The following is a 17,140-nucleotide window of genomic DNA, read 5'->3' on the forward strand; positions in this document are numbered from 1 at the left end:
TCTATTTTTCCAAACTTATTTTGTACAGAAATCCCTAGTTGAGCATTTCAGAACAATAATTCAAGGTAGTAGAGAGGCTAGAATGGAAGCAGATGGGCTGTTGGCAAGGTGGCATGTTTTAGACGAAACAAGTTCTTAGGACTATGAAGTATTTATTCTCAATGTATATAAAGTGGGGGAGAAGACACTCTTATATAAAACAGCAAAAACAACTAGGGAAACCACTCTGCTTACTCCCCACTTGGAATCCACTTTAGGATTTCTCTGGTACAAAATATCTACCTATTTTCCTGTAACTGCCTTTGTCGCCACTGCTGGTTGCACTTGCATATAATTTCATAGGAACACACCCTTTTAGACTCCACCTTGACCACCTTATTTAAAACTGCAACATCCACACCCGGGAAAGCAGAGAGGAAAGAAGTTCACGCACCACAGCCGGAATCTGGGGCCCACGGAGGATCCGAGGGCCAGAGCAGCACCAGGTAACCCCCTTTACATCTGAAAGAGCCTGAATTCAGTGATCTACACCACTGGTATTGCAGGGATAAAACAAAGCCATGTGGCTGACAAAGGCATGGCGCTCTGGCTGGGTGTCACGCCTGAGCCTCTGAGGTGCAAGAGCTGAGTTCAGGACACTGGACCACCAGAGACCTCGTGGCCCCACGTAATATCAATTGGCTAAGGCTCTCCCAGAGATCTCCGTCTCAACGTTAAGAACCAGCTCCACTCAACAACCAATAAGCTCCAGTGCTGAACACCCCAAGCCAAATAAATACCAAGACAGTAACACAACCCCACCCATTAGCAGAGAGACTGCCTAAAATCATACTAAGTTCACAGACACCCCAAAACACATCACTGGATGTGGTTCTGCCGACCAGAAAGACAAGATCCAGCATCATCCACCAGAACACAGGCACCAGTCCCCTCTAACAAGAAGCCTACACAACCCACTGAACCAACCCTACCCACTAATGGCAGACACCAAAAACAACGGGAACTACAAACCTGCAACCTGTGAAAAGGAGACCCCAAACACACTAAGTTAAGCAAAATGAGAAGACAGAGAAACACACAGCAGATGAAAGAGCAAGGTAAAAACCCACCAGACCAAGCAAATGAAGAGGAAATAGGCAGTCTACCTGAAAAACAATTCAGAGCAATGATAGTAAAGATGATCCAAAATCTTGGAAATATAATGGAGAAAATACAAGAAACATTTAAAAAGGACCTAGAAGAACTAAGTAGCAAACAAACGGTGATGAACAACAAAATAAATGAAATTAAAAATTCTCTAGAAGGAATCAATAGCAGAATAACTGAGGCAGAAGAAGGGATAAGTGACCTGGAAGATAAAATAGTGGAAATAACTACTGCAGAGCAGAATAAAGAAAAAAGAATGAAAAGAATTGAAGACAGTCTCAGAGACCTCTGGGATAACATTAAACACACCAACATTCGAATTATAGGGGTCTCAGAAGAAGAAGAGACAAAGAGAGGGACTGAGAAACTCTGTGAAGAGATTATAGCTGAAAACTACCCTAATATGGAAAAAGACATAGTCAATCAAGTCCAGGAAGTTCAGAAAGTCCCAAACATGATAAATCCAAGGAGAATCACATCAAGACACATATTAATCAAACTATCAAAAATTAAATACAAAGAAAAATTATTAACCTGCTGTATAAAAAAAATAAATAAAAGAAAATTCAAAAAAAAAGGAAAAGAAAAAATATGAAAAGCAGCAAGGGAAAAGCAATAAATAACATACAAGGGAATCCCCATAAGGTTAAGAGCTGATCTTTCAGCAAAAACTTTGCAAGTCAGAAGGGTGTGGCAGGACATATTTAAAGTGACGAGAGGGAAAAACCTGAAACCAAGATTACTCGACCCAGCAAGGATCTCATACAGATTTGACAGAGAAATTAAAACCTTTATAGACAAGCAAAAGTTAAACCAAACCAGCTTTACAACAAATGCTAAAGGAACTTCTCTAGGCAGGAAACACAAGAGAAGGAAAAGACCTACAATAACAAACCCAAATCAATTAAGAAAATGGTAATAGGAACATACATATCGATAATTACCTTATATGCAAGTGGTTTAAATGCTCCAACCAAAAGACACAGACTGGCTGAATGAATACAAAAACAAGACCTATATATATGCTGTCTACAAGAGACCCACTTCAGACCTAGGGACACATACAGACTGAAAGTGAGGGAGTGGAAAAAGATATTACATGCAAATGGAAATGAAAAGAAAGCTGGAGTAGCAATTCTCATATCAGACAAAATAGACTTTAAAATAAAGACTATCACAAGAGACAAAGAAGGACACTACATAATGATCAAGGGACCAATCCAGGAAGAAGATATAACAATTGTAAATATCTTGCACCCAACATAGGAGCACCTCAATACACAAGGCAAATACTAACAGCTATAAAAAGGGAAATTGACAGTAACACAATCATAGGAGGGGACTTCAACACCCCACTTTCACCAATGGACAGATCATCCAAAATGAAAATAAATAAGGAAACACAAGCTTTAAATGATACATTAAACAAGATGGACTTAATTGATATTTATAAGACATTCTATCCAAAAGCAACAGAATATACTTTCTTCTCAAGTGCTCTTGGAACATTTTCCAGGATAGACCATATCTTGGGTCACAAATCAAGCCTTGGTAAATTTAAGAAAATTGATATCATATCACGTATATTTTCCAACCACAACACTATGAGACTAGATAACAATTATAGAAAAACATCTGTAAAAAATACAAACACATGGAGGGTAACAATACACTACAAAACAACCAAGAGATCACTAAAGAAATCAGAGGAAATCAAAAAATACATAGAAACAAATGACAATGAAAACACAATGACCCAAAACCTATGAGATGCAGCAAAAGCAGTTCTAAGATCGAAGTGTATAGTAATATAAGGCTACTTCAAGAAACAAGAAACATCTAAAATAAACAACCTAACCTTACACCTGAAGCAATTAGAAAAAGAAGAACAAAAAAATCCGAAGATAGCGGAAGGAAAGAAATCAGAAATATCAGATCAGAAATAAATGAAAAACAAATGAAGGAAATGACAGCAAAGATAAATAAAACTGAAAGCTGGTTCTTTGAGAACATAAACAAAATTGACAAACCATCAGCCATCACTGCAGCTCTATTTACAATCGTCAGGACACAGAAGCAACCTAAGTGTCCATCGACAAATAAATGGATAAAGAAGATGTGGCAAATATATACAATGGGATATTACTGAGCCATAAAAAGAAACGATACTGAGTTACTTGTAGTGAGGTGGATGGACCTAGAGTCGGTCACACAGAGTGAAGTAAGTCAGAAAGAGAAAAACAAATTCTGTATGCTAACACATGTATATGGAATCGAAAAAAAAATGGATCTGAAGAACTTAGGGGCAAGACAGGAATAAAATGCAGACATAGAGAATGGACGCGAGGACACGGGGAGGGGTACGCGTAAGCTGGGATGAAGTAAGAGAATGGCATGGACATATACACACTACCAAAGATAAAATAAATAGCTAGTGGGAAGCAGCCACATAGCACAGGAATGTCAGCTCGGTATTTTGTGACCACCTAGAGGGGTGGGACAGGGAGGGTAGGAGGGAGAAGCAAGAGGGAGGAGATATGGGGATATACATATATGGTATAGCTAATTCACTCTGTTATAAAGCAGAAACTAACAAACCATTGTAAAGCAATTATACTCCAATAAAGATATTGGAAAAAAAAAACCATCAGTGAGACTTATCAAGAAACATAGGGAGAAGACTCAAATCAGTAGAATTAAAAATGAAAAAGGAGGGCTTCCCTGGTGGCGCAGTGGTTGAGAGTCCGCCCACCAATGCAGGGAACATGGGTTCGTACCCCGGTCTAGGAAGATCCCACATGCCGTGGCGCAGCTGGGCCCATGAGACATGGCCGCTGGGCCTGCGCATCCAGAGCCTGTGCTCCGCAACGGGAGAGGCCACAACAGTGAGAGGCCCGTGTACCACAAAAAAAAAAGAAAAAGAAAAAGGAGAAGTAGCAACTGACACAGCAGAAATACAAAGGATCATGAGAGATTACGACAAGCAACTATATGCCAAAAAAATGGACAATCTGGAAGAAATGGACAAAATCTTGGAAAAGCACAACCTTCTGAGACTGAACCAGGGAGAAATAGAAAATATAAACAGACCAATCACAAGCACTGAAATTGAAACTGTGATTAAAAATATTGCAACAAACAGAAGCCCAGGAACAGATGGATTCACAGGCCAACACTATCAAACATTTAGAGAAGAGCTAACACCTATGCTTCTCAAATGGAGGTTCCTGAAGAAACTAAAAACAGAACTACCATACAACCCAGCAATCCCACTACTAGAAAATCATAATTCAAAAAGAGTCATATACCACAATGTTCACTGCAGCTCTTTACAATAGCCAAGACATGGAAGCAACCTAAGTGTCCATCGACAGATGAATGGATAAAGAAGATGTGGCACATATATACAATGGAATATTACTCAGCTGCAAAAAGAAACAAAACTGAGTTACTTGTAGTGAGGTGGATGGACCTAGAGTCTGTCATACAGAGTGAAGTAAGTCAGAAAGAGAAAAACAAATACCATATGCTAACACATATATATGGGATCTAAAAAAAAAACAATGGTTCTCAAAAACCTAAGTGCAGGACAGGAACAGAGATGCAGACGTAGAGAATGGACTTGAGGACACGGGGAGGAGGAAGGGTAAGCTGGGACAAAGTGAGAGAGCGGCATGGACATACATACACTACCAAATGTAAAGCAGATAGCTAGTGGGAAGGAGCCGTGTAGCACAGGGAGATTAGCTGCTCGGTGCTTTGTGACCACCTAGAGGGGTGGAGGGAGACACAAGAGGGAGGGGATATGGGGATATATGTATACATATAGCTGATTCACTTTGTTATAAAGCAGAAACTAACACACTATTGTAAAGCAATTATACTCCAATAAAGATGTTAAAAAAAACAACAAAGGAAAACAAAAGAAAAATCCTAACATGTGGAAGAAGTTCTGCAAGCATATATAATATCCAACTATAGTATAGGGAAAACAGAAGACTTTTCACTTCCTAAGTTAAATATTGTTTAAAACACATAATAGGAAACTTTTATGACCAAAATTTTAAATGAAAGTAAAATTTGAAAACTGAAAGAGAAAAAAAAAATTGCAACATCCCTTGCCCCACACTGTACCTATTCTCTTTAATTTGAATGTTTTAACCTTCTCATTGCACTTATCACTTTCTGACCTAATATGAAGTTTTTAATTTCTTTGTCGTCTATCTATGCCAATTAAAATACACTATAAGAGGGTGGGAATGTCTACTGTGTCCACTGGTGAACCCCCAGAACAGCATATAGCAGGTATTCATAAATATTTTCTAAATGAATGAAGTGAACTGATTCTGTCTTCATCTTATTTTCTTTTTTTTTTTTTTTTTTTTTGCGGTACGCGGGCCTCTCATTGTTGCGGCCTCTCCCGTTGCGGAGCACAGGCTCCGGACGCGCAGGCTCAGCGGCCATGGCTCACGGGCCCAGCCGCTCCACGGCATGTGGGATCTTCCCAGACCGGGGCACGAACCCATGTCCCCTGCATCGGCAGGCGGACTCTCAACCACTGCGCCACCAGGGAAGCCCTTATTTTCATTTAATTCTTCTCAAAGTTTAGCTGTCTTTCCTTTTTCTCCCACCCCTAATTTGCCTCTCTTTTTCTATACTCATTTTCATTTAATATAGTAAATGATTCCATTTATATATAAACCCTTGTAGTTTTTAATGATGCATAAGGTTGTGAAACTTCTATACAAACACAAGCATATTCTACAGGCATTCTGAATCCACACCACATTTTCTGAAAATTATATACTTATCCTTGCTGAGAATAGTCAACTGCAATGCCAAACACATAAAGCCCTTAAACCTAGTGCAATTTAGCATTTTTAGGGAGTGAAAAACATAATTTAAATGCACCACCATTATTTTACATTGATCACAACAAAACCAGCCTAAAAAGTAACCACAGAAAACTGAGATCAAGCTGGAAAATTAAAAGTGAAAAATAATTTGACCTTATGACTGTTTTAAACCAAAACACATGAAGAAATGAAATAAGAAAAATGTGTGTATCCTAAATAAGGGGAGAAAATTCTAGTCCTCTTTAATAAGGCATTAAACTTTCAAAAATAATAAACAGTAATTTAAATAACCTAATCTCCAAGAGGAAAGAACAGCACATACCTCTTTCTAAACACTCCACACAAATTGCTACATCAATTCAATCTAGAGTAAACGGAGATGAAAGCCTCCTCTCAACAAATCTTTGAAACAATCACCTCTTACTCTACCCCAAAAATAAGATCACATCCAAACAACTGTTCATAATATTTAATTGGAATCTTACTACACACATAATTTTAAAATTTAACTGGAAAGCATATGACTCTTTAAGAAACACTCCCAAGTTTCCAAGAGATTACTTTGATTCAGACTATATCTTTGGTGGCTCAGATAATAATGTATCTTAGCTACACTGTTTACTTAAGTGCAACAAATACCTTGGTCTTTTACCAATATATAACCCAAATAATAGCCAAGTGGGTCAGAATAAAATGAAATGCATTTTTGCCCTCTCTCCCTCCCTCCCTTCCTCTTTGCCTTCCCTTCCATTCAGTCTTCTACTAACTTATTCAATAGATATTTATTAGGAATCTATGACTCTTGGAGTGAAAGAAAATGCTGGAGCTACTAAATAAATGTTCAGAAAGCACAATTGCAATCTAAGCAGTTGAATTCTGAAGAGACAGACAACTGTATTAGTACTAGAAACATTATGTCTTTTATGAGGCTATTTACATATTTGTATACAAGTCTGAATTATTGCTGTAATAAGCAGATACTGACCATCCCCAGGGGATAATTAAGCAATGTGTCCAACAGTATATGGGATAATCTGCCCTTTCTGTGCTTTTCAAGTCTGGCGAAAAGGAAAGAGTCCTAGGAAGAAATTTAAGAGTAAAATCCTAGGAGGCTATAGAAGTTCTCAAAATGTATTTTTAATAAACAAAACCCAATACTTTAAATATAGGCCATTTTATAATCACTTATCTATTTAAAATATTATAATTCAAAATGAGAATTTATATCTTAAAAATTTTAACAGATATTATTCCTTTAAACTAGGTTCCACAGTCTACTACTTTCCTAATTTTTACCATCAAAAATTTTAAAGCTTTGATTGGCCAATGGAATCATGTCTCTTTTCAGCTTTATAAATGAAGAGACAAATTAAAAATTTGCTTAACAAAGACAGGATCCCTTGACATTTTAAGCTATAAAAATTTTACTTATAGGGAATCTGCACTGATTTTTCAGAATCTCTGAGTATAAAAACAAAAACAGGACCACCTAAATATATAAAATGCGCAAGATGATCAATATTTATCCATTACATTGTTCCTTCTAACACAAGTCAAACAAGTGAAGTTATAAGACTTAGTAATGCTCACAGAGCAGCTACCTTGATCAAAACTTCCAAGAACAACATCAGGGGCTTAAAATACTCGAAAAAATATTTGTTGGATGGATGGCAGGCAGGCTGGCAGGAAGAAAGAAGGATACCTAGCAGCTGTATCTATTTCTGCTGGCAAAATTAACACCCATATTGAGATACTAAAATTTTTAGAAGAGAGATCAATAAAACCATTAAGGGATAATAGGAATAAGAAGAAAGGCAGAATATGAAATCAAAACCCCTTTATCCAAATAAGAAAAGACTTTTAAGGTTCACTGATAAAGAATTTAAATATATAAGCAACAGTTCTACTGGAATTAGTTTAATTAAATTCATTTTTCAATTAAATATATCTTAAGGTGAAAGAAAAAGCAACTAACATAAAATAAAATCGAGTACACAAAACAACTGAAGCCCTATATACATAATAATGTTACCTACCATGCCTGAATTTAGAACAGATTTTCCTATTCCCTATTAATGTGGTGCCACAGCATCACAGAACATTCTAAAAGAATGCTTTAATATTCTTTAAAGAATTTAAAACTGTTTAAAGAAACCTGTGTCTTTCAGAACAAATAACACTTTTAGATCAATTATTTGCATATTTGAAAAGTCAAAAGTCAATTGATGATGATTCAATATATATATCTTTTATTAATGTTTATAAATTTTACTTTGTCTTGGTAAAAATTGCCAAAGAAACATAACTTGATTATATCAGTGATTACTGGTTATTTTCTTTCTATAAAAAATCTGTTTAAAATGGAATGTTGTTTACAAGAAAAATACAAATAATTCACCTCAAAACTATCAAAACAATGTATTTACAGAGAAAGTATCTAATCAATTAAACAGGTAAGTTAAGAGAAACATCTACCGGACAACAATTATTTATGTCTGACCTAAGTTAATTGATTTGCTAATGATACCCATCAAATCTGATAAACCCTATGCTGTAGTCTCTCTCAGTCTGTAAAGGTCTACATGTTATTTACACTAATAAAACATTAATCAAGGACCAAATTTATGGCAGCTACTCTATAAATGGGGTCAAGGCAGGTCAGACTTACATAAAAAGAAAAAAAAAAAGGTTTGTCTCTGCAGTGAAAAGAAAACCCTTATTATTTATTCTTCCTGCCCCTGGGATTAAGTCCAGTAGTTGAACACTGCTACACAAATACATCCATTGCTATGTAAACTCATTTAACCTCAATGTATTAAATATTTATAAAAGGAAAGTCAAACCTACTGATTTTAGAAAAATAAATCTCTAAATTGACCCTTTAAAATATATTCTACTCTCTAAAGAGAGAGAGAATAAAAATTTCAAATATTACCTCCACTATTTCACTAAAGAATGTTAGTTCTCTTTATACCACTGTTTCTTTGTAACATCTGCTTAAAAGACAAAGGCTAAAGTACTTTCTATAGGCTAAGCACTAAGGTAAAGAAGACAGTTTCTAATGACAGGAGGCAAACAAATCCAAACAGAGTAAGATAAACATAGATAAGAAATCAGGAAAAAGTTATTATAAAACCTACAATTACATGTGATATAAAAACAAGTAAGTTATTCAAATAATTCTTTCTCCAATAAGAAATAATAAGAATCAGCTGTTCTGGATAAAATATTTAAGAATAACATAAAATTTATTTCTTCACAAGACAGAGAAAAGTTTTAATGTAAAATATTTATTATATGTATATGTATTTTCTTTTCTCTTGGTAGTAATCTTCAAAGAAATATCACTTGACTATTGTCAAGATTATCTGTATAAAGCAAATTTCTGTTTAAGAAAGAATGTTATTTACATGAAAAATATAAATAATTGAAATAAAAACTATAAAAACAATGTACTTACACTGAAAGTAATCTTATCAATTAAACACAAATATCTACTGGCACTTCTCTAGGAGCCAGGGCTATAACAATAAGCGAGAGACAGAGGGATTGCCCTCACTAAACATATACTGTACAGGAGGAGACAGACAATAAAGACAAAACATGGGGAAAGAATAAAAGATATGGGGAAAAAATCTTAAGAAATTTTAAGAAAAATTTTAAGAAATGAGGTAAAAATAACCTGGGTAACAAGTTTCAGGGAAGACTTCTCTGACAAGGTGACATCTGAACTGGGACTTAAATCATAATCAATCAGACATGTAAAGATCTGGGGGTAGATCTTCCAGCTACGGTGAAATAAAGAGTCCAACAAATCCTTTCCCAGAAAAACAAGTATAGAACTGAAGAATAACAATCATTTCAGTGTTCTGAAAACTGACCAAAAGCAAACAACAAAATCCATAATAATTTTATTCACAAAAATGTGCTAAACACTAAGTAAGAACAAATGAAGTCTGTGGCAATCTTTTCTGGGAATTCCCCACCCAGACACCATAGGTATGGTAGTTCCATCGGTCTCTGGCTGCTTATGGAAACCAACAACTTCACTGCCAGAGATGGCTGACTTGATTTGAAAGAGAGGACAGAAGATGAAGAAAATGCATGCCAAGCCGAAAACCGGAAAAACCTAAAGCTCTCCTAGAGTGAGATTACATTTGAAGTTAGCGTGAGCAGGAGACCAGAGAACAAACCAGAAATTAGAGAGGGAGATCCTGGAAATAAACTAGCTTAATAAGAATTTCACACATGGCTATCTGGGTCCCTGAGCAGATACAGGGCAGACTCAAAAAAGATCAACAAGAAGTAAAAGCTAGAGGATGAAAACTACTTCAAATTTAAACATGTCCATCAAAATCAAATGCAGACCTACCAGCCATACACGGTCAAAGGTTTCAGAAAGCCTTCTGATCAATCATTCACTGACCTCAAAGCAATGGAAAAAAAGGGGTGACCCCTTAAAAGCCAGACCAAAAAAAAAAAAAAATGAAGAAGAATTCTAAAACAGCTTAGCAACAATATTAAGAACACCTTACAAGAGAGACAAATTCTGCAAATTAAGCCCAAGCAAGTAACTTCTAAAAATCAACAAATAAAACCAAATCCAACAACTATAAAAAGAACTATATACCATGACCAAGCAGGAATTAACCAGGTATGCAGAGTCGGTTCAACATTCCAAAGTCAATTAATGTACTCCATCATACATAAACAAGCTAAAAAGAAAAATCACATGATCATATCAACAGATACCAAAAAAGCACTTGATAAAATCCAGTGCCCATTCGTGACAAAATCTCTCAGTAAACTAAGAATAGAAGGAAACTTCCTCAACTTGACAAAGAATATCTACGAAAAAATCCAAAAGCTAACACCATACTTAATGGTGAGAAACTAGAAACTTTCCCATTAAGATCAGTACAAGGCAAGGATGCCCCTCTCACCACTCCTTTTCAACATCATACCAGAAATCCTAGCTAAAGCAAGAAGACAAGAAAAGGAAATAAAAGGTATACAGATTGGTAAGGAACACCTAAGAATATCTCTGTTCAGAGATGACATGACTATCTATGGGGAGATCCAAAACAGCTAAACTTTTATCTCACACCATACAAAAACATTAACTCAAAATGAATCACAGACCTAAATGTAGAGGCTAAAACTACAAAAGTTCTAGTGATGAAAAAATATTTCTAGAAAAAAAAAGAAAACCCTAGTACTTGTTTTGACCTAAGATTTCTTGAATTTGCCAAGTCATAATCCATAAAAGAAAAAAAATAGGTAAATTGTACTTTATCAAAATTAAAAACTTTTGCTCTTCAATGAAAATGAAAGGACAAGTCACAGACTGAGAGAAAATATTTGCAAATCGTGTATATGACAAAAGATTTATATCCAGAAATACTGGAATATAAACTACTGTTTAAAAGTCAGAACTCAGACAGTGAATGAAATGTTTAAATGGGCAAAAGATGTACACAGACATTTTCTTAAAGAAGGCACCTGAAAAAACACTCAACAGGATTAGCCATTAGGGAAATGCAAACAAAAACCAGGGTAAGATACCTACGAGGCTAACTAGGAAAATAGCTTGGCAGTTTCTTAAAAAATTAGACACAGACTTCCCATTCCAGCAAGCAACTGTACTCCTAGGTATCTACCCAAGAGAAATGCAAACATATGTCCACACAAAGCCTTGTTCACAAACACACATAGAAGCATTGTTTATAATAGCCAAAAACGGAAAGCAATCCAAACATTCATTGACTGCTGAAGGGATAAATAAAATGTGGTATATCTGTACAATGGAATACTATTGATCAGTAAAAAGGAACAAAATACTGATACCTGCCACAATATGGGTAAAAGCACCAGGAATTATTATAAGAACAGTGTTGGAAGAAAGTGACAGTGATCCAAAAACTAAAAGCAATGAGACATAAATGGAAATTATTTGGGGGTATGTAGAGACACCACTGATGAGGGATGGTAAGCCATACAGTCTACAAACATGAGATTCCAAGCTGACTGAGATCCTGGTCTGACAGTTCCCTGAGTTCCTCTCCTTCTCCGGGCTTGTCTTGCACCCGACCTCAGTCATTTATGGCATGCTCATATGCCAGACCTCATCATTTCCAATAACGGAATGGCCTTGGTTCTACTCGCCCCACTCTCTAAACTACCACCTCTCATGTTATAGCTCACTCATTCTATACTACCACAACTCTCACAGTCCTTAGAGCCTATCGTTTTCTTTACGGTCACTCTCCTCTTTACCTAGCTTAATAATCATAATCCTGTGGTCAATGATTACAATCACTCTCTAGCACAAAGAGACTCCCTTGGCCTTCTCTCCCCCATATTCACTTGGCAAAACCTAAGCCCACTGAAACCCAACTCTAACTCTACTTCCATATTTACCTCCCAGACTCTGCAACTACATAAAATGCCTTCCCAGGTTACTGTAAACGACCCATCCATGCTCTACTTTAAAGCCAAACCCCCATTTGCATACAAATTCACCCACTCTCAAATCAACTTAAAAACATCACTCCAGAAATTCTCACCTATCTCTTCTACATTAATTTCCCCACTCCTTACCATGAAACTGTTCTCTGCTTCTCATTTTTTAAAAACCCTACTTCCCTTGACTCTATTCCCCCCACTCCATTTTATTTTTGCTCCCCTTTGTAGCAAAACTCCTCTAAAGAACTGTTTATACACATTCTATAATTCCTCTTCTCTTACTCTCTTCTTCTTTTCTAAATTCACTGCAAATAGGCTTTTTTCCACACCACTCTCCCAAAACTACTCCTGACCAAGTCAGAAACAACTTCTGAGCCCGTGGTCAAATCTCAGTCATCACCCTACCACCTTAATGATTTCATCTAATCTCAAGGCATTAAACATCATCTATATTCTTATAACGATCAAGTTTAGATTTCTAGTCTGGAGAAATAATTAACAACTGCCTCTACCTGGATGTCTACTAGAGATATAAAAATCAGTATTTCCAAAACTGAACTCCTGATCTACCCCAAAAACTGTTTTATCCACAGCCTTTTCCATCTGGTTGATAGAAACACCATCTTTTCAGCTGCAGAGGTCAAAAATCTTAAGAGTAATACTTGACTCCTAGCTTTGTCTCACAATCCACATCCAATTCATTAGTAAATCCTATCAGCTCTACCTTCAAAATATATTCAAAATCCTACTACTTCTTACCTCCTCTACTGCTGCTGTCCTAGTCCACAACACCATCATGTTTAACTAGAATTACTACAGTAGTTCCCTAGTTGATCTCTTTGCTTCTATCCTTAAATTCCTACATAAATCAGCCTTTTAAACATAAGGCAGATTGTCTCCCTCCTCTACTCAAAACCCTGCAATGACTGTTATCTCCTGCAGAATGAATTGCAAAGGCTCTACACAAATCTTGCCCTATGTCTCTGACCTCATTTCTTACTTCTCTCCACTTTGATCACTTGTTCTTGCTATACTAGCCTCATTCCTCAAATATGCCAGGGAAGCTTTCATCTGTTTACTGGCTGTTCCCTAGGGCTGGAATGCTTTTCCCCTACATGCCCCTATGTTTAACTCCTTCACATCATTCAAGTGCTTGCTTACATGTCACTTGCTCAGTGATCTGTAATATAACCACTCTATTTTAACTACTCTATAAAGGTATCAAACCTTTATATTTCCTTTAAAAATCACCATTTCCCTCAACCTGCTTCACATTATCTTTTTCCAAAGAACTTACCACCATTCATATATACTCCATTACTTATTTTGTTTATTGTTCATAGTCTGCCAATGACTGTTCAAATGTAAGATCTACAAAAAAAAAGAATCTTCGTTTTCTTTATTGCTGTATCCCCAGAATCAAGGACAAGTCATGGTACACAGTCCGTGCATAATAAATATTGGCTGAATGAATAGATGAGGAAACGGATGCTCACAGAAGTAAAAGTACTTCCCGTATATCAAAGGTGAAACTTGAACCCAAGGCTACCTTCAAAGCTAAAACTATTCATCACAAGAGTACGTTGCCTTATCTACTAAACGTAACACTAACTTGCATAACTGAGGGCATTTAGACTTAGTAGAACCTAAACAAAATACTTTTTTCCAGCTTATAAATTCATTTGTTTGTTTATTTTATTTTATTTTTAACATTTTTATTAGACCACTCTCTCACTTGGTCCCAGCTTACCCTTCCCTCTCCCCGTGTCCTCAAGTCCATTCTCTAGTAAGTCTGCGTCTTTATTCCCGTCTTGCCCCTAGGTTCTTCATGACCTTTTTTTTTTTTTAGATTCCACATATATGTGTTAGCATATGGTATTTGTTTTTCTCTTTCTGACTGACTTCACTCTGTATGACACACTCTAGGTCCATCCACCTCACTACAAATGACTCAATTTCATTTCTTTTTATGGCTAAGTAATATTCCATTGTATATATGTGCCACATCTTCTTTATCCTTTCGTCTGCTGATGGACACTTAGGTTGCTTCCATGTCCTGGCTATTGTAAATAGAGCTGCAATGAACATTTTGGTACATGACTCTTTTTGAATTATGGTTTTCTCAGGGTATATGCCCAGTAGTGGGATTGCTGGGTCATATGGTAGTTCTATTTTTAGTTTTTTTAAGGATCCTCCATACTGTTCTCCATAGTGGTTGTATCAATTTACATTCCCAACAGTGTATGTGGGTTCCCTTTTCTCCACACCCTCTCCAGCATTTATTGTTTGTAGAATTTTTGATGATGGCCATTCTGACTGGTGTGAGGTGATACCTCATTGTAGTTTTGATTTGCATTTCTCTAATGATTAATGATGTTGAGCATTCTTTCATGCATTTGTTGGCAATCTGTACATCTTCTTTGGAGAAATGTCTATTAAGGTCTTCTGCCCATTTTTGGATTGGGTTGTTTGTTTTTTTGATATCGAGCTGCATGAGCTGCTTGCAAATTTTGGAGATTAATCCTTTATCAGTTGCTTCATTTGCAAAATAGACTTTTATAAGCACTTCTCTTAAAAAAAAGAACTAGTGTTAATCAGTGTTTTGCATTAAGTAGAACAAATACATATTCGATCAACAGCACTCACTAACTCTTTCTCTATATGTAAACTTTAAAAGCATCTAATACCTCAGTGTTGAAATTCAGCCAAAGAGTTATTTATTTTTTTGAAGAATAAGCACTTTGAAATTTTTGCTAAAAGACTAAATTATTAGTCATTCACTCATTGAGAAATATTTATTGATTTCCCAACACTTTCCAGACTCCAGACTACAATTTAGCTCTGTTTCTCATATAGATCACTGCAATAGCCTTGTTATTGTCCTTGATTTCAATTAAGGTCTCCTCTGCTTCAACCCATCCTAAACATCACTGCTAGTTATCCTTCCAAAACCCAAGTATCACAATAATACTTTCTTAAGATCTTTCAAGGCTTCCCACTGCCTTTAGATGAAAATCCAAATACACCACATTAGACCTTTTATGGTCCAGATAACCAATTCTATTCCAACAATTCACACACATACACATGCACACACACTCACACACGTACATACACACCTTCCCACATCACAGTATCTTCAGATATTCTATTCCCTCTATTTAGAATGCTTTTCACACATATGTCCTCCAATTTATCCATAATCCCCACTTTTCCAAAGTCTACATTACTAACCTTACTCATCCTTGAAAATACATCTCAGGAATCATGTTTCCCTGGGGAGGTTCTACCTAATTCTTCTGAACTAAATTGCGTAGTCTTTCTCTTTTTTCACATTCCTACCTTAATAACCTATATGTAAAAAATTCTAGCACAGAATTTACCACATGGCATTAGTTGCAGGTTTATTTATTTGTATTCAACACTAGTCTGTGAGCACCTATAATTATTTACTGAGTGAAATAATTTTAGTAGCATTTAATATAAAATAAAGTTAACAGTACCCTCTTCTACAACATTAATGACACAGAGGCTAACTTCCTAGTTACTAGTTCAAATTATTCCTATAGTGATGGTGTCAGTCTCTCAACTCTAGACATAACAGTATAAAAAACAATCTTAAACAATAATTTTGTTCAGAATGCTATTTCCAATGGCAGCCAATCACACCTTTTAATCTATACCCTGGGTCTTCAGTCCAAGTAATCCAAAATCAACTGCCACGGGCTTCCCTGGTAGTGCAGTGGTTAAGAATCCACCTGCCAATGCAGGAGACACGGGTTCGAGCCCGGGGCTGGGAAGATCCCACATGCCGCGGAGCAACTAAGCCCATGTGCCGCAACTACTGAGCCTGTGCTCTGGAGCCTGCGAGCCACAACTACTGAAGCCCGCGCGCCTAGAGCCCGTGCTCCACAACAAGAGAAGCCATCGCAATGCCTGCACACTGCAACGAAGAGTAGCCCCCACTCACCACAACTAGAGAAAGCCCGCGGGCCGCAACGAAGACCCAACACATCCAAAATAAATAAATAAATAAATAAATTTTTTAAAAAAAGAAAAAATCAACTGACACGAAAATAGACCCAAAGTAGTCCACTCATCATTTCCTCAATTTATTCTTACCCTTTAATTCTCTCACTTTCTTAAATCTATTTTTCCCTTGTATCTTTCTTTTTAATCTCTGTACCTCACTTTTCTTTCCTACTACTGACTGTTCTTTCCTTGAATTCTTCTTCCCTTATGCCCAGGACATGACATAAGAGAGATAATATAGACCATATTAGTCTATTTATTGGCTCTACAAATATTAATAGAATTTTCTAGGAAATCCAAATAAGTATCAGTTTTCCTTATATCTGAAATGGAATCATCAGTATACTTTTGCCAAAGGTTTACTTACTGAAAAACAAAGAACTGACTTTATCATTAAGCAATAACCATGAAGAGAACAAGATGATTAAATATTGAAATATTTGTAATAATTAATATCTAAGCTCACTATATCACTGACTGCAAAAACAATATAGTACCAAAAATATCAGTTCCGATGGCAAAAATACAATAACATTTTAAAGTAAAATATACGTGGATATAAAATAGATTACCTTCCTTCGTTGACAAGTTCAATAAAAGCAAGGCCTGCATTCTTCTGAATAGAATTCTGCCACTCCTAA

At 36.2% G+C, this 17,140-nt stretch overlaps 1 protein-coding gene across 3 annotated transcripts in view; it reads right to left on the minus strand.

The window, feature by feature from the left end:
* Positions 1-17,140, minus strand: part of LRBA (LPS responsive beige-like anchor protein) — an 808,478-nt gene that overhangs the window by 483,065 nt on the left and 308,273 nt on the right. For all 3 annotated transcript variants that reach the window (XM_081242275.1, XM_081242274.1, XM_081242273.1), the window contains exon 35: positions 17,072-17,136. In XM_081242275.1, the coding sequence (XP_081098401.1) occupies positions 17,072-17,136 (65 nt within the window). The remainder of the gene's footprint in view (positions 1-17,071; positions 17,137-17,140) is intronic.

This window comes from Mesoplodon bidens, assembly GCF_964165515.1.
Source record: "Mesoplodon bidens genome assembly, chromosome: 1".
NCBI classification, from domain to species: Eukaryota; Metazoa; Chordata; class Mammalia; order Artiodactyla; family Ziphiidae; genus Mesoplodon; species Mesoplodon bidens.